Consider the following 18,068-nt stretch of genomic DNA (forward strand, 5'->3'; position numbering starts at 1 on the left):
AATTGACCCTTTGTAACATATGGCAAAATTTTATTTTGCTTATAAAGTGGTCATGAAATTAATTTTGTAAACACAGTAATATTTATCACTACTTTTATTGCAACTTGATTTTGACTCTTAGAAAATTTTTTCTTAGAACCAGTGTATAGAAAAGTTTACCCATATCTTAACATATTTTTTAGTACTTATTTTTGAGAGCGTGCATGTGTGCAAGTGGGGGAAAGGCAGAGAGAGAGGATGAGAGAGAGAATCTAAAGCAGCCTCCATGCAGGCAGACCAGAGCCTGACATGGGGCTTGATCCCACAACTGTGGGATCACGACCTGAGCCAAAATCAAGAGTCAGATGCTTAACTGACTGAGACACCAGTTGACCCACCCCACTTTTTTTCTGGCTTACTTTTTTTGTTCTTTTTCCTTTCTGAGCTGGGAATTACTTATTTTCACTCTTTTGTTTTTACTGTGACAAAGTAACCAGATTACGGGCACCCGGGGGGGAGCTTAGTCAGTTAGGTGTCCAATTCTTCATTTTGGCTCAGGTGATGATGATCTCATGGTTCTGGAGTTTGAGCCCCAAGTCAGGCTCTGTGCTGATAGCGCAGAGCCTGCATGGAATTCTCTCTCTTTGTCCTTCCCCTGCATGTACACACATGTGCACTCTCCCTCTCTCTCAAAAAACAAAAGCAAAAACAATAATAATAATAAAAAAATAAATAAACAAAATAACCCAATAAGGCCTAAGATTTGCTCTGGCTAAGCCATCTCAGTAAATCAAGATTTAGTAACCAAGTTTCTATGCTCACCTCTGTGTAAAAAGGCAGGCTTATGTAAACTATCAGTGCTCACCCACTCAGCACACATTGCCTGACCCAGCTCTAATACTTCCCTTTGCTCCAGTAAGAAAACCAACCAGCAAAATGCCCAGTGTAACTTCCTTGTTCCTGCTTCCACTTTGGTCTACTATAAAAATCTCTTGCTTTGTAAAGCAATTTGGAGCTCCTTTCTATCTGCTAGATTGGATGCTGGCCAATTTATCAACTGCTAAATAAAGTCTGTAAGATTTTTAAAAAATTACTCAGTCGAATTTTGTTCTTTAATACGATAGAATTAGGACTATGAATTTTCCTCTGCTCACTGCCTTACATGTATCTCATAGATTTGTATATGCAGTATTTTCATTATCATAATTTTTTAGAAACTCTGTAACTTGTTTACAATACTCCTTGTACCCAAGAGGTTTTTTCCTTGACTGAGGAATAATTCTGAATGTGTATCAAGGCGCAGAATTTTTCTGTCACTCTAGAAAGCACCCTCATGTCCTTTCCCAGTCAATCCTTCTCCTCCCCCATTAAAGTTCTATTACTACTGGTTAATTTTGCATATGCTTATTTAAAAAAAAATTTTTTTTTAATGTTTATTTATTTTGGGAGACAGACAGTGCGAATGGGGGAGGGGCAAAGAGCGAGGGAGACACAGAATCTGAAGCAGGCTCCAGGCTCTGAGCTGTTAGCACAGAGCCCGACACGGGGCTCGAACTCACGAACTCTAAGATCATGACCTGAGCTGAAGTTGGGACACTTAACCGACTGAGCCACCCAGGTGTCCCTGCATATATTTATTTAAGTAGAATATAACACCACGGACATTTTTATAACTAATTTAGCTCACTCAACATAGTATTTTTTTCAGCATATTTGAGATTTACGCATATTATTACACATATGATTGGTTCATTGCTTTTTACTAATACTGCACTTTAACAATATTTGTTTATCCATTCTCCATCTAGATTTGACTACTTTGAATAAAGTCTCTATGAATATTCTCGTACAAGGCTTTCTAACATACAACAGAAGGCTTCTAAATTTCGAAGTGGAAATGTCCTTTTGCTTTTTTTCTTATATGGGACCTACTAATGTTTTCCTAATGTATAAACTATTTTTGTGAATATTTTGTGGTTGAGAGGATGTACAGTATTCTGGTTCTAGGATGCAGATATACTGGAAAATCTGCCTCATTAAGTTTTGATCTTTTATAGTCCTACTTTCTGTCTACTGTACCTATCCTGTGTTCAGTGTCAATCTCCAACTTAAAGTGCTTTTTATGATTTGCATTTCTCATAATTTTTGCTTTATAAAGATGGTTGCTGTATTTGGTATAGAACTATTGTATCTTTGTTATGAATTATGGGTTTTAGCATTACAAGCTATCCTCCTTTGTCATTTAATGCTTTTTGGTTTGACTTCTAGTGTGGTATCAGCACTGCCGATCCTGCTTTCATATTACTTCTATTTGCTTGGTTTACCTTTGTCCATCTTTTTATTTTTCGCTGTTTTAAAGATCTCATGTTATAAAGATAGATTTTGATTTTATTCTTATATAACTGACATAGATTAGTTTGTTGGGATTTGATTTTTGAGCTAATCTGAAAATCTTTTTATTGGTGAGGGAATCCTTACTGACATGACTGGTATGTTTGATTTCAATTCTGTCATATTATTATTATTATTTTTTTTTAATTTCTTTTTTCGACGTTTTTTATTTATTTTTGGGACAGAGAGAGACAGAGCATGAACGGGGGAGGGGGAGAGAGAGAGGGAGACACAGAATCGGAAACAGGCTCCAGGCTCCGAGCCATCAGCCCAGAGCCCGACGCGGGGCTCGAACTCACGGACCGCGAGATCGTGACCTGGCTGAAGTCGGACGCTTAACCGACTGCGCCACCCAGGCGCCCCTGTCATATTATTTTGTTATAATTACCACGTGCATTATGGAACATTCATCACATGATTTTTCATGATGGTTTTCTTTGGCCTTTTAAATTAAATTTGCAGTGTTTTGAAAGATTTATTTATTTTTTTCTAATGCTTACCTTTGAATATTTTGTATTTCTTTAAAAACTTTTTTTAAATGTATGTTTATTTTTGAGAGAGAGAGACAGAGACAGAGCCTGAGTGGGGAAGAGAGGGAGACAGAATCTGAAGCAGGTTCCAGGCTCTAAGCTGTCAGCACAGAGCCTGATGCGGGGCTCAAACTCACAAACCAGGAGATCATGACCTGAGCTGAAGTTGGATGCTTAACCGACTGAGCCACCCAGGCGCCCCTCCCTCTTTCATATTTCCATGTATCCTTTTTCTTACCTAACCTTTTTTTTCAGCTTCAAATGGTATCATTTTAATCCCTTGTAATAGTTAACCTACAGTCAATAGTGTTACTCTAGGTTTTCCCTCCTAGTTTTTTTAGCTCCCTTCTTTCCACTGTCAGATCCTGTAACATTTATGTACACCATTCTGCTACCTACACCCCTACTCCTGATTTTAACCTTAGTTCAAAAAGACATGGAAAATACTGTCAAACTTTTTGCAGAAAATTTCCCAAATATCTCTTTTAGATGCAGCTCATCCTTTAAGTTTCCTTGGGAAGGGCTCCTGAGAACAGTATTCTCTAAATTCTTGTCAGTGTTTAAAACGTTTTCTACAGTCTTGACATTCAAAAGACAGTTGACTGGATATAAAATCTTTGGTTAGAATTTTCTTTCCTTTTGCTACCACATTATTGTCTTGCTTTGTAGGTGATACCAGTTGAATTCTCTAGACCTTGTAAGGCACTTCATCTTTTACCTGTAAGCTTGGAGAATTTTTCTGTTTCTTTAAACTCATACAGCTTTACTAAAACACAACCTGCAGTTCACCTTCTGGTATGAACTTCTGATGTATAGACCTAGATCTCTATAGCCAGAAAGTTTTCTTGATTATGGTTTTATTAAAGATTTTATTAAAAAAATTCCCCCCCAATGTTTATTTTTGAGAGTGCACTTGCACACACACACGTGCAAGTGGGGGAGGAGAGAGAGAGGGAGTCACAGAATCTGAAGCAGGCTTCAGGCTCTGAGCTGTCAGTACAGAGCCCGATGCAGGGCTTGAACCTATGAACTGTGAGATCACGACCTGAGCCAAAGTCAGATGCTTAACCAATGGAGCCACTCAGGTGCCTCTAAAAGATTTTTTTCTTTTTTTTTTTTTTTTTAATTTTTTTTTCAACGTTTTTTATTTATTTTTGGGACAGAGAGAGACAGAGCATGAACGGGGGACGGGCAGAGAGAGAGGGAGACACAGAATCGGAAACAGGCTCCAGGCTCCGAGCCATCAGCCCAGAGCCTGACGCGGGGCTTGAACTCACGGACCGCGAGATCGTGACCTGGCTGAAGTCGGACGCTTAACCGACTGCGCCACCCAGGCGCCCCTAAAAGATTTTTTTCTAAAAAATATTTATTTTTGAGGGAGAGAGAGCTCAGGTAGGGAGGAGCAGAGAGAGACAGCGGGAGATCAAGGATCTGAAGCAGGCTCTGTGATGACAGCAGAGAGGCTGATATGAGGTTCAAACTCATGAATGGTAATGAGATCATGACCTGAACTGAAGTTGGGCGCTTAACCGACTGAGCCACCCAGGTGCCCCCCCCCCAATTTTTATTTTTTAAAGTAATCTTTACACCCAACATGGGGCTTGAACTCACAACTCTGAAATCAAGAGTCACATGTTCTACCAACTGAGCCAGTCCAGGTGCCCCTATTCTTTTTCCTTATTGAGGGACACTAAATACATGTTACTTTTTGGACCCCTCTTCCATTTAAAGTATCAGTCAGAAAAGAATTTCATTTTCATTCTCTTGACCATTTTCCTGCTTTGCTTCAATCTCTTTCATTATGTTTGCCTTTGAATCTACTATTTGGGGAAAACTTTATAATGCAGTCTTCATCTGATAGGATTTCTTCTTCTTTTCTCTAAGTGTAATCTACTCTGATTTTATTTCTTCCTGTTTTTTTTTTTTTTATTTTCCTTTCTTAGTTTTAGATTTCTGAATCATGGTTTTCTTTTCCTTGTATCTCTAACCAATGGTTTGACGGCGTTTTATTTTGAGTGTCGTGTCAATTTTTTTCTGCGTTTTTCTGGGTGGGGGAGAGGAAGATTTTCATTAGTTGAGATGTTCTGATTCACATTATTTTTTCCAATAGTTCTGTCTGCATGTATTCCACTCTTTCCTATTTCTATTTATTTCATGGTCAAGGGTTCCTGGTTCCAGAACACTCCTATGTTTCTTTCTTTTTCTGTAAGAGTTGTTAGTTTCTCCTTTTCCTTCTTTCTCTTCACTGCCATGTCTCCACCTCTTCCCTACGAGGCACTGGTTACTTTCAAGCTCTTCTCCATGGCTGAAGCTGCAAACTACCAAATTTCAAACCTGTGTTCAGTATTTTGGAACTTAGTGTTGGAGTCTTCTCTTTTGGAAGCGATACTCTGTGCTTCATCTAAGTGTTCCATGGCCTAAAACCCTATCACTGAACCCATTAAAACCATTAAGCCTTCTCTCTCTCATTCTTCACATCCCACAGGACTTGGCAGAAGGAGCTCCTGGAATCTGATTATTTCCCTTAGAGGTAATCTGAAGGTTGTGATAATCTGTTTTTTTTTTTTATTTAAAAAAAAAATTTTTTTTTTTTTAACGTTTATTTATTTTTGAGACAGAGAGAGACAGAGCATGAACGGGGGAGGGTCAGAGAGAGGGAGACACAGAATCCGAAACAGGCTCCAGGCTCTGAGCTGTCAGCACAGAGCCTGACGCGGGGCTCGAACTCACGGACCGCGAGATCATGACCTGAGCCGAAGTCGGCTGCTTAACCGACTGAGCCACCCAGGCGCCCCTGATAACCTGCTTATTAATAATGCTAAAGGCATGGGTGGTGTCTGATTGACATGTACTCTTTGTTGGCTTTATATAGATTTATAGAAAGGTGGGTGGGGAAATTGGATCAGGCTGCTGCCACTGTTCTCCAAAACTGAAGTTTACACATACATATTTACTCCTTTTTAGAAATACTGGTTTTGCCATTTTTTGAAACACTTTGTCCTCATCAGATTCACTTTTTGTATCACCTAACAGTTTTACAGAGTAAGTCTTCTCCATATTTATCAAATCGGATTCAGAAGCACATTTTGCTGTATGGGAGTTTATTTTAAATTCCATAGAAATCCCTCACTGGACTGTTTTTACTAGTGATTTGTAAAGGTCTATTATGATTACTACAATACATACAAGATGCTTGGTATGTGACAGGCACATTCTAAGCACTTGATGTGTAGTAATGCATTTAATCCTCATAAATGTTATTACTCCCATTTTACAGATGAGGAAGCAGAGGCTCTAATAGGCTAAGCAACTTGCCCAAGGTCACACTGCTAAAATGAACACTAGCCACATGAATCAAGAAAATAATCTTAAACCTATGTTAAATTTTAACCTGCTTTCTCTCTTTCTTCCCTTTAATTATCGTTGTCAGCTAACTTCTGTAAGTACAGATAACAAGGATCAAATAAAACTATTTCCAGTAGTGTGCCATTTTTTTTTTTTTTTTTTTTAGCACTTTGCTCTTCAAAATGAAACTGAAAAATCATGTTCATTTGTTTACTATCTATTTGAGACCTTGAGTGTAAGGTGATGGGAAACTGCAGGTGGGAGAATATGTTACTTGGTATTTGGGCAAATGTGAAAACTCCTCACTCACCACAGAGAAAGTCAAAATATCTAGGATTCATACACTGGGTGATATAAGCCTAATCAGAATCATGGAGATACATTCTAGGTGAAAAAGCTAAAGAATTAAAAGGACTTGTTTCATGAGAGCTATATTGGGAAGAGAAAGAGATTGTTATAAAGGACGCTGTTTTGGGGGCACTTTTACCATGGTTTCACATTAGGCGCATGTATTGTTCTTATAAAAATAAAGGTCAATTTCTATGAAGTGTAAATCACCTTCTTAAAATTCATTAAGCTGGTAAAAATGGAGAGGTTGATGATATTTGGCATTGGCAAATGTATGTGTGAAACAGCCCTGACACACCCTTCATAGGAGGGAAAATTTATGCCACCTTTTTGGAGGACAATTTGACATTATTTCTGAAATCTTACAAAAACAGGAGGATGCCTTTTGACCATGTAATTCTGCTTTTTGGAATCTGTCCTTCAGAAATACTCAAAGCATACAAGAATCTGTGTGGAAAAAGGTTTCTTGCAGCAATAATGTAGCAGTGAGAAACTGGAGGCAATCTAACCACCAGTAGGGAAATAAATACTAATAGGTAAAGTACTGAGGAAAAAAGCAAATTGCACGTAGGAATGGCATGCCTCACTTTTTATTTAAAGAAACAATATATGCTGGTATGTGCACAGATTGATAGATCTATGTTTGTTTGTATATGCATTTAGGAAGATCCTAGAAGGAACAGCTAAACTATTAACAGGGTGAGAATGGGATGGAAGGATTATTAACTTTTCTATGGTTTTCATTTTCCTTTTTTTTTTTTTTTTTTAAAGGGGGGGAGGGGGCGGAAAGAATCTTAAGCAGGCTCCACGTTCAGCATGGAGTCCAACGTGGGGCTTGATCCCACAACCATGAGATCATGGCCTGAACTGAAATCAAGAGTCGGATGTACAACCAACTGAACCACCCAGGTGCCCCCATTTTCCTTGTTTAAACAAAAAATGTGTAATACTTCTGTAGTGAAAAAAATAAAACAAGGTTTTTGTAGTGACAAAACGTAAGCAGGAGTGACAAATCACAGCAGAATTTCATTTCCCTACTGTAACTGTCACCTGATGAACCTCTCTCCCTATAAAGTCTACAAAGGAATTATAAAACTTTTCTAGGAGAAATTTTACAGAAAATATTTGAGATTCTAAATGCAAGCACAGATAAATATACAACCAGGTAATAGTCTAATTTCAATATGATTAAACTCATCATAAGTTAATCAACTCTCCATTATCCAAACCAACAGGGTACAGTAGCCCACCTCATTTTCTAGGTTTTATAGTCATGAAGTGTAAGTTTCCTAAAACCTTGCGTTTGAAAGCTGTATGTGTAAACTCCCGAAGTGAAAACTAAAGGAGTTAAGAGATCTATGATAACTGGACTCAGTAGGAGCTAGAGAGCTCTTTAGCCCTTGCTGGTTTTCCTCATTCTGCCATCAGGTGAAAAGCTGTCTGGCATAGGGCTACAATTCATTGGCCTAAACCGAAATGCATTTATTCTTGCTCAGCTTACTATTAGGAGGAAGATAAACGGTGAGGACTTGGGATTACTGGGCTTCTGTTTTCCACAAGTTCAATGAGAAAGAATAAACTCATGTCAATGATACAATCAAGAGGATACTGAAAGCAATAATATACTGAATCACCTTTTTAGACTGAAAAGTACCCTGGGAATAACAGGAGAGGACAATATTCTACATCCAACAGTGAACAAAAGAAAGCTGCTCTTGGATATGTAAGAAATACAAATTTCTATCTTTTGGGGTTCAAGTTCTGGTTCTACCACTTAAGACTTGGGATGTTAACAATTACTTTGGTCTCAGTTTCCCTCTCTTCTAAATAAGGAAAACATCACTTACCACACAGGAAGGATGTATGATTAAATAAAATAATTCACATGAATGGGCTTTCAGTTCTTCAGAAGAAAGCTATGAATCCTTAAGTATGAACCTGAAAAGCTAATTAAAAATAAGATGACCATGTCAAAATTAAATATGAAATGCAGTAGCCAAGACGGTCTTTAATATCATTACCAGCTATCTATTCTATCACAAATAACAGAATTCATACTAAGGCTGGGACTGTAGTACAAATGCAGTTTGAGCAATCAAATGAGATCATTTATTAATATGTAAATATGGCAAAAACCAAGTTAAACAGCATGATGTTGATTTGATACAACCCAAAACACTGATGTAGGGGCGCCTGGGTGGCTCAGTCAGTTAAACGTCCGACTTTGGCTCAGGTCATGACCTCACGTTTTGTGGGTTCGAGCCCTGCATTGGTCTCTGTGCTGACAGCTTGGGGCCTGGAGCCTGCTTCAGATTCTGTGTCTTCCTCACTCTCTCTTTGCCCCTCCCCCATTCATGCTCTCTTTCTTTCAAAAATAAACATTAAAAAAAAAAAAAACTTAATAAAAACACTGATGTAAGAAGATATTTTCTTGGTGTTTATCTTTTGAAAATATATCTGGAGCAGGTCGTACAAAAGATATATATTATCACTGAACACTAATAACCATTGGGTATTAATAACGATACAATTAAAATATGGTTAAACACATATGTGTACATAAGGGGATTATTTCCTTGGTGTATAAAATAATTTGCAGCCAGCTAACTAAAGTTTTGAGGTCTAAAAGTAAAGCAATAGATGACATATCAGCCAGTATTTATTGAGCAATATAGACAAATCATTATGCTAAGCAACAGAAATACAAAAATGTTTTAGATTTACTATGCATGTCCTACACACAGACTGCCAACTATGGAGAACAAGAAATAGTTGGGAGAACAAGAAATTACTGAAGTAATGAGTACTGCATACAATCTGTTCCATGAGAATAAGAGTAGTAATAGGTAACAGTGAAAAAAAAAAAGAAAAAGGGATTTGGGGAGGATACTTAATACTTTACCATTCATAGCACCTTACAGTTTCTTATACACTGGCTGGTTTACAGAAATCTTGGGATTGAGGCAGCGCTGAAGCTCGGCCCACATTCAGGTGAGAAAGATGAAGACTGAAGCAGTTAAGCAACTTAAGATCACAGGTCAGAAGCAGCAGAGTGAGAGCCTGGCCAGTTTGCCAACTTTTCCCAGAAGCTCATTTCTAACTACACTCTAAGTTACCAACACTGAAGTGAGAACTAGGAGCGAGCCCAGAAATATTCAAATGCAGTGTTTCCCTAATCAATCTGAAAAAGTTTCTGGGGCATGCGTTAAAAACAGAGGCCCCACTGCACACCTACTGAATGCTAACCATCAGGAGAGAGGTTTTGTATTGCTGCAAGGGCCACAAGAGGTGGTTTTAATGATTAGTTAAGCCTGGAAAACACTCTTTATATATGCGTGTCCAACATGGCAGACTTGTGGCTATTTAAATTTACACTACTTAAATCAAAATAAAATACCCGGTCCTTCTGTTGTACTAGCTACCATTTAGGTGCTCGATAGCCACATGTGGCTAGCGGCTGCCATACTGCACAGCACATGCATAAAACATTCCAATCACTGCGCAAAGTTCTGTAGGACAGTGCTGATTCTAGACCAGCCCTTCAACAGGAGGATGAGCAAACAGAGCACAGGATCTCGTTTGACAAGTGCTATGAAGCTAGTCAGTGGCAGAACTGAAACGCTAACCTAGTCTGCTAGTGCCTCTCTTACTGTGTCGCTTCATCCCACCTCAAACCATGCTTTACTCAAATGGGAATTACTTTCTTTCCACCCTTTCTTCTCGGTTCCAGCAAAGAAAGAAAAAAAGTCTACATTTGTGTGTGTGCATGTCAGGGGGGAAGGTCATGAAAAAATCATGATTAAATCTAAACCAATCTGCAAATTTGTATAAAACTAAGAGTAGTGTCTGACAGTTAAGAATACTCTGGTGTTCGGAGGCATTTCTTAGCTTGCTTTAACCATTTTAACTCCTTCCTGGTCTACTGACCCGTTGTTTTTATCTTTCTCTTGGACTTGAAATCCTGAAACTAATGTTACATTTTAACTGGCTTACCTTAAAATTATAAACGTGAATAGGTTACATCTTATTCAGCAAACGTTTTAAAGATGAAAACTGAGAAATAAGGAGCAACCAAAAAATAGTACTTGTCTAATTTTAGAATGTGGTCACTCAAACCACTGAGCACTCTTGGCTTTCAGTAATCTAGTGGTTTCGTATTTATGACATTAATATGTTGTTTTCACTTGCAACTTACAACTCTACCTTCTTTTGACTACTATGTTATATTTTCAAACAACTCCAGGGACTAGAAGCAACTTAACTGCAGGAAGATTTAGACACCAACATGTAACCACCCATTAAAAAAAAAAAAAAAAAATACAACAGTGTCTTCTTTAAAAATAAAACCAGTTGTTCCTGTCTAGTATGTTCAGAACGCAAATGTCTCCTAAGTCAATTTAAGTCATGACAGTTCATGTTTAAAGCAAGCAGGAAAATAACTTGGGACTCCATAGTAATTAAAACTTTAAAGACAGAATTACACAGCTCTGTCAGCTTTTTTCAGCACCTAGTATTCATTTCCATGTTAAATTCTAGTGACTACATTTGGATGAAATAGATGTCAAACTCTATTTGGATTAAACTAAAAATTAAAATTAAAAATTTGAAAGCTAAAAAACATGGCCCAATATAAAATACTTATGAACAAATACTTATTCAAGACAGTTTTACCGTAATTTACACTGCACCCAGAAGCCCTGAGATGGGTTCTATATAAATAGAAGCTACTTGTTATTCAGAGAAAGAGTGCAAAAAAAGACAGCTATTTTCTTTCTAAACACTCATTGGTGTTGAGGTAAACAAATGAAAAAAAAAAAAACAAACAGTCTAAGTAAGCATGGCAGAGCACAGCAAGAGTCTCTAAGTCAGAAGAGGGGGAGAGAAAAAAATGTTGTTTCAATATTTTAAACAGGGCACTGGGAGTTTAAAAGGAAATTTATTCTTTGGTTTTTACACCAGATTCATTATTTCTACATCTTAGATAGTCTTGACTCCATTTCACTGTATTAGGAAGAGGAATGACAAGTGCCCTGCAGATTCTAATGCCAACAAAACTACTTTTGGGGGCAGCACAGCTCACCAGTTGAAGGAAAACATTAGGAAAACGTTAACTGACAACAGCAGAAACTGAACTATCTCAGCTCCTGAGTGATAAACAGCATACACGAAAATGAAGAACATAAAAACTAATGCAAACTGTAAGCAAATACGAAAGTGCTCCAAATCTCGTATAAGAACTGCACAAGAAAATAACAAAGAAGCGAGAGCATTGCGAGGGAGGGGCCTTGAAAGGAAGCCAGTTTGGAAAGGAAGACACAGGTCAAAGTTGGGGGGAGGGGGGGAGTGGCTCTGACCACGTCTGCACCAGGAGATGCTTCTAACAGCTTCAGTACTATCCCCAAAGGCAATCTGAGGAATCCTTAGGGAGAGTGATTTAGGCAACAAGCTAATGTGCTTTGAGAGAGGAGACATAGAGAATGAAGCTGAGTTTTCCAAGTACAAAAAAGATGCACTCTAGTGACAGAGAACAGCCATGAAATCCCAGACTGTAATTCCCAAGCTTCCTGTAGAAAAATATCAACCGTCCTCAGACATGCAAGCCAGTGCATCTGAAAAATGACCCAGCAAAGTTTTCAGCTGGCCCTCACTATCTCCCAAACCCTCCTTCCTCCACTTCCCTGCTGTTCTTTCCTGGCACACAAAATATAGGCCAATGAGCGGTGGGTGGGTGAGGAGGATGTGAGAGAAAATTTGAGAAGTAAAAAAGGGAGCATCTGAACAAGGGCATGAATGAGACTGGAAGGTCTAACAGGGGCAGGCGAACAACGATACGAACGGCTGGAAAAGCGGAAGGGCTTTCCCGGGCGGCAGAGAGCGGTCAGGTTTGGGAAGGGTTTAGGCACAGGCCAGACTACCTACCACTTGTCAGAGAGGCTGCAGAGGGGACGGCTGCTTTGGGTGACCTCTAATGTCTCTTCCGACTCTGAAATGTTAGGATTCTTATTTCACAAAAGAGAACGCAACGGTCCCAGAAGCCCATCGACCTAGAACCCTTTTAAACAAGCGGCCCAGGCGGCTGCTGCCCAAAACACCACTCCCACCTCTCCCTCCCACACGTGCCCACCCCGCCCCCTTTCGCTATTTTCACCTCCACGTGCGAAATGCCTCGCGGCACTCGCCCCGGAGGGGACAGGCACCTTCCCCCGCAAAGCACCCGAATCTAGCCCCCGCCCCCGGGGCAAGTGAGGACTCCACTCTCCCACCCTGGACGGCTAAAAAAGGAAAAGTCTCAAACCCAGTCTCCCTCCCCCCACCAGCCAGGGCTGAAGGGGGAGGGGGGGCGGGACGCAGAGAAAAACTTTCTTCTAAAATTTTTCCTCCAAAGAGCGAAGGGAGCAGAGAGAACCCCGCCGAGTCCGGGGCTGAGGGGTGGGGGGAGGGGAACCCCCCGAATCGTTTAACGGCCGGTAGGGGGAGGGGGACTCTGGAGGTTGAGGGGGCGTGGGATGGTGAAGCAGGCCTGGGAGCGGGGTCAGGGAGCTGCAGGGGTTCCTGGGGTCGGGGAGCTGCAGGCGTCCCCCCCACCTGGCACACAAAGCGGCTGCCGCGCTCGGCTCTCACCAGATCCTTTGTGTTTTCCATCAGGGCCTCATGGGTAGGGGTTGTCCGTGCTCCCCGGGCCCGCGGCGCCCCCTCCCCGAGCTGGGGGCAGGCGCCTCTCCCCAGGACTACGGCGACTACAGGGGAGCCCCCGCTGGGCCCAGACCGGTGGCGGCTGCGGCAGCCCCCGGATTTCCCCCCTTTAACTCGGGTGGCCCCAGGATATCAACAACATTAGCATAGCCCTCCCTCCCCAGCGCGCCTGCGCCGTGACCCGCGCCCCGATTGGCCCACTTCCCTACATACCCTCCTCTCTCTCTCCTCCAGCGTGGGACCCTCTGCAGGCTCCGTACTCCAAGGGCTGTACCAAGACGAAGGGGTGGGAAAGGCAACCGCGGCTCGTGTGAAGTCGAGTGGTTAAAGAGTCAGGAAGAAAAGTAGAAGTTTGATTCAGTCATCCCACTCTATACTGTGGCTTTCTTGTGCTCCTTCCAATCAGTTGCAGCCGCGAAGTTGTGTTGGAAAAAATTTTCCACTCCAGTCACGCCGCTTCCCCCTCCACCCGGAAGATTGGTCCTCCCGGAGGAACTCCCCTACGGGGAGGGGTTGGTGAGGGGAGTGGGCGTTACGTAGGGAGAGAGTGTCGGTCACGTGCTAACAGGCCGCGCAGGCTCCTTCCGACCCCGCGGGGCCTCAGCGGCCGCGGAAACCGAACCGTCTCGGCGCACGCGCAGCGAGGTTCCACGTGAGCGCCTGCGTTTCTTCTCAAACCCAACGATGCCGCCGGAACGTAGAAGCCGAACGAGACCGGACCGGAGAACCGGAGTGAGGCTGGGCCGGAAGAGCCGAATGAAGCCGGACCGGAGAGCCGGAGCAGGGCCGGGCGGGCCGCCACGAAAGGCTGCTCCTTCATCCCAGCGGAAACCGCCGGCCCGGCCGAGCACAGCGGCCGCTGCGATCGCAGTCGCGGCGGAGGAAGAGAGACGGCTCCGGCAGCAGAACCGCCTGACGCTGGAGGAGGACAAGCCGGCCGTGGAGCGGTGCCTGGAGGAGCTGGTGTTCGGCGACGTCGAGGACGACGAGGACGCGCTGCTACGGCGTCTGCAGGGCCCGCGGGTGAGGGAGGCCGCGGCGCGCGGACTGGGCGCGCTCGGGCGGGGCGCGCGGTGGGCGGTGAGCCTCCGGGGGCGGAGCCTGGGCGACCTGCGGCGCCGGGAGCGCTCAGGTCGGCGGGCGCCCGAGAAGGCGGGCGCCGACGGGTGCCAGACTGGAAGTCTCAGCTGGGCGGGGACATCGCCTTTCTCCGCCCCCGGGGCAGCCCCTGCGCCTAGTATCCAGCAGGCGCTCTACACGTACGTTGAGCGAACTGTAGGCGCGAGCTTTTTTCGCGGCTCAGCCCCACCTCCTCTCCCCCAAATCATTGTTTCTTTCCTCGTCGTTCGATCCCCTGCCTCAGTACCTTGCCGTGATTTGGGAGTTGTGGAATCAGAATTCGTGGGCCCGGGCCTGGGAATGTGCGTTTTAACAGCTTCCCAAGTGATTGACTAGCCAAGTTTTGAGAATGATCGTGTATTTGCCTGCTGGGTCGTTGTTAGCCTGTTGGGAACCACGTAGTTTTCCTGGCAGTGAAAATCTTGCATTCTTTTCATCATCCCTTTTCCTTTTGCACACTTTTTTATCAGTTTTTTTTTTTTTTTGCACATTTGTAATCATTCCTTTTATGCTATAACTTTTTTTTTTTTCGAGATAAGGAGAGTTCCAGAAATTGTTCTAGTCAGTGGAGGAGACACAGCAACGGACAAAACCTGACAAAAATCCCTGCTGTCTTGGAGCATGTGTACTAGAAGAAGATAAAATGCAAACATGTCAGGGACATGTGTTGAAGAGAAAAAAATGAAAGTACTAGGGAAAGGAAGATGAGTGTGTGTGGAGAGCTGTGAAATTTTATGTAGGATGGCCCAGCAAAGCCTCACAGAATACTCAGTTTGGGAAATGAATGCAGACCTACTAAGTGGCCAGTGTCAACTGATTGCCAGAATCTCCTTTGGGTGCTTATGAGAGAAGCTGCAGAAAACTAGTTGGGAAGTAGAGAACTGTTACTGGACAAATGCTGGCGGGTGGGACAGTTTTATAGTCCAGAAAAGGGACATTATGTGCGAGGTGGGATTTGTTGAGCTTTGAAGGATCACAGGCTGGTAATAGACCAGGGAGAAGTCAAGTGGACATGTCTAATATGGTCTTTGGAAAAGCTCAAGCTCATTTCTGGGAGTGTTCTATGGTCTAGATTTAGATTTGATAGTTGAGTGTAAGTTTTCTTTTTTTAAAATAAGCTAGCATGAGCAGGGGAGAGGCAGAGAGGGAGAGAGAGAGTCCCAAACAGGCTCAGTGCGGTCAGCATGGAGCCGGACACTGGGCTCCATCCCACAAACGCTGAGCTCATGACCTGAACTGATACCAAGAGTTGGACACTTACCCAACGGAGCCACCCAGGCACCCCTCAATCACGTTGTTTTTGATGCTAGTCTGTCTCTCATCCCGTGATTTCTGTAGTTTCCGGATTTTTCCTGCTCCTTTCCTCACCTGTCAACTTACCTTTTGTTGTTCTTGTCTTACTTGATCTTTTCCTTTCAGCATGTCCGCGTGCTCTCATCCTACCTGCCCGTCCATCTTATGGTGCCGTTCTCTAATCTCTGCATTTTATGTTCTGTCTCTAGCATTTGCTTTGGTAGCATTGTCCCATTATTTCATCAGAGGGCCTACAAAGCATTCTTACAAGACATCTAACTAGTCTGCTGAAAAACTCGTGTTTGAAGGCAATTTTGTCATCTCTAGGTTCGAGTACAGGAAGACTCCGGTGACTCGGAAGTGGAGAATGAAGCAAAAGATAATTTTCTATTTAAAAAGAAGCCAGTTTGGGTGGATGAAGAGGATGAAGATGATGAAATGTAGGTTGCTGAGTTTTTCTTCCAGAATTCCTCTGTGTACTTTAAAAATTATTTTGCAAGTTTTAAAGTTTTCTTTTTTTTTTAATTTTTTTTTTTTTACCATTTATTTATTTTTGAGACAGAGAGAGACGGGGGTGGGGGGGGGGTGGTCAGAGAGAGAGGGAGACACAGAATCTGAAGCAGGCTCCAGGCTCCAAGGCTTCAGCACAGAGCCCGAAGCGAGGCTCGAGCTCACAAACCTTGAGATCATGGCCTGAGCCGAAGTCGGATGCTTAACTGACTGAGCCACCCAGGCGCCCCTTAAAGTTTTCTTTACAAGTTGGTGATTATGTGAAGATTTGAAAAATACTGTAAAGCAGAGAAAAGAAAAAGGTCATTCATGATCCCACAAGCAAGGGGGAACCAGTTAACACGCTGGCATTCTTTCCTGCTCTCTTCTCCTGTGTGCCGTATGGAATAGCAAAGAAAGCACGGTGTTTGGTGTCGTGTTTGAGTTTGCCTTTTTATTTGGCCACTTCCTAACTGACCAAGGGCAAGTTTGGAACTGCCTTTTCTCTTTTGTTTTTTTCTTTTTTTTTTTTTTTTTTAATTTATTTTTGGGACAGAGAGAGACAGAGCATGAACGGGGGAGGGGCAGAGAGAGAGGGAGACACAGAATCGGAAACAGGCTCCAGGCTCCGAGCCATCAGCCCAGAGCCTGACGCGGGGCTCGAACTCACGGACCGTGAGATCGTGACCTGGCTGAAGTCGGACGCCCAACCGACTGCGCCACCCAGGCGCCCCATGCCTTTTCTCTTTTGAATGGAGGTAACAATAGTAACAATATCAGAAGGCTTTTGAGAATAAAAAAACCGGTATATGTGAAGCTCTTAGCACAATGCCTGAAACGAAAGGCTAGGGACAAGCACACAAAATATCTACTTTAATAAGTGAGAATGTCTTGTCTTGCGAGCATTTCTCCCCACTTAGGAGTAAAAGCTTTGTAAACATTTTAAAATGGATAAAATACAGTCCATTTTGTGAACTAATTGTAATTTATCAAAGTATTATTGTTGGACAGGTAGGTTTTATTTTTTCCTTAAATTCATAGTGAGACATATTTTTCTGTATAAATCTTTTTCCAGTTTCTAATTATTGAAGAAAGATTTTTTTGAGGTAGAATTACTTAAAGAGCATAGGCACGAGTATGGTTCTTGATAAATACTGCCAGATTGACTGTGAGGTTCTACCAACATACCTTCCCATTGAAAGGTGTGCATTGCACTCCATTCTTATAACCAATGCTTATCTTTTTTTCACTTTGTCAGTTTAATTGGGTGGGAAATGTCTACTTAATCTGTGTTGAGAAAACATTTTTGTCATTAATCATTGGTATTTTTTCAGAGCGTTTTCTATTACGTGTATTTATTTTTTTAAAAAATAAACGTGTATGTGATGTTCCACACCTTATGAATGTTTGTATTTGGTTAAATGTGTTTTCAAATTATTAAAGGCAACAACTAGTTAGGACAAATCCTTAAACATCATTTAAAGTGTACTATTTTGTTTTTTATAGGGTTGACATGAAGAACAATCGGTTTCGGAAAGATATGATGAAAAATGCCAGTGAAAGTAAACTTTCAAAAGACAAACTTCAAAAGAGACTTAAGGAAGAGTAAGTGTGAAATCTTTTCCATGTGATTTACCAAGCTGCGTTTATAATCAGTGGTTTATTTGGATTCCCTGAGTCTTTGGCTCTCACAGCTTCTTGGGTAGTGAGATTTCCTTTTTTTTTTTGGTTAGATTTCCATTTTGAAGATAGTAAGAGCACTGCTGTTGGAAGAAATGATTAAGTTTTGGTATTTTTATTTTTATTTTTTTTTCAGGTAGAAACGGTAACATTTATTCAGAAGATGCTAACTTTGTCAAATTCTGGTATAACAAGATCTTT

General features: G+C 42.0%; 2 protein-coding genes across 16 annotated transcripts in view; one reads left to right on the forward strand and one right to left on the reverse strand.

Annotated features, from left to right (window-relative positions):
* The window catches only part of MBTD1 (mbt domain containing 1), a 71,475-nt gene extending 57,836 nt beyond the window's left edge, over positions 1 to 13,639 (reverse strand). For 6 of the 14 annotated variants that reach the window (XM_058704743.1, XM_058704732.1, XM_058704731.1 and 3 more), the window contains exon 1: positions 13,215 to 13,461. In XM_058704743.1, the coding sequence (XP_058560726.1) occupies positions 13,215 to 13,235 (21 nt within the window). In that variant the 5' untranslated portion in view covers positions 13,236 to 13,461. Of the gene's footprint in view, positions 1 to 8,440; positions 8,540 to 12,512; positions 12,577 to 13,214; positions 13,462 to 13,499 lie in introns of those variants that run through there. The other 8 variants (XM_058704735.1, XM_058704734.1, XM_058704738.1 and 5 more) reach the window with 5 other exon arrangements.
* Positions 13,640 to 13,956: 317 nt separating this feature from the next.
* Positions 13,957 to 18,068, forward strand: part of UTP18 (UTP18 small subunit processome component) — a 48,848-nt gene continuing 44,736 nt past the window's right edge. For both annotated transcript variants that reach the window (XM_058704747.1, XM_058704748.1), the window contains exons 1-3: positions 13,957 to 14,309; positions 16,026 to 16,138; positions 17,694 to 17,792. In XM_058704747.1, the coding sequence (XP_058560730.1) occupies positions 13,971 to 14,309; positions 16,026 to 16,138; positions 17,694 to 17,792 (551 nt within the window). In that variant the 5' untranslated portion in view covers positions 13,957 to 13,970. The remainder of the gene's footprint in view (positions 14,310 to 16,025; positions 16,139 to 17,693; positions 17,793 to 18,068) is intronic.

Source organism: Neofelis nebulosa, chromosome 16, assembly GCF_028018385.1.
Source record: "Neofelis nebulosa isolate mNeoNeb1 chromosome 16, mNeoNeb1.pri, whole genome shotgun sequence".
Classification (NCBI taxonomy): Eukaryota; Metazoa; Chordata; class Mammalia; order Carnivora; family Felidae; genus Neofelis; species Neofelis nebulosa.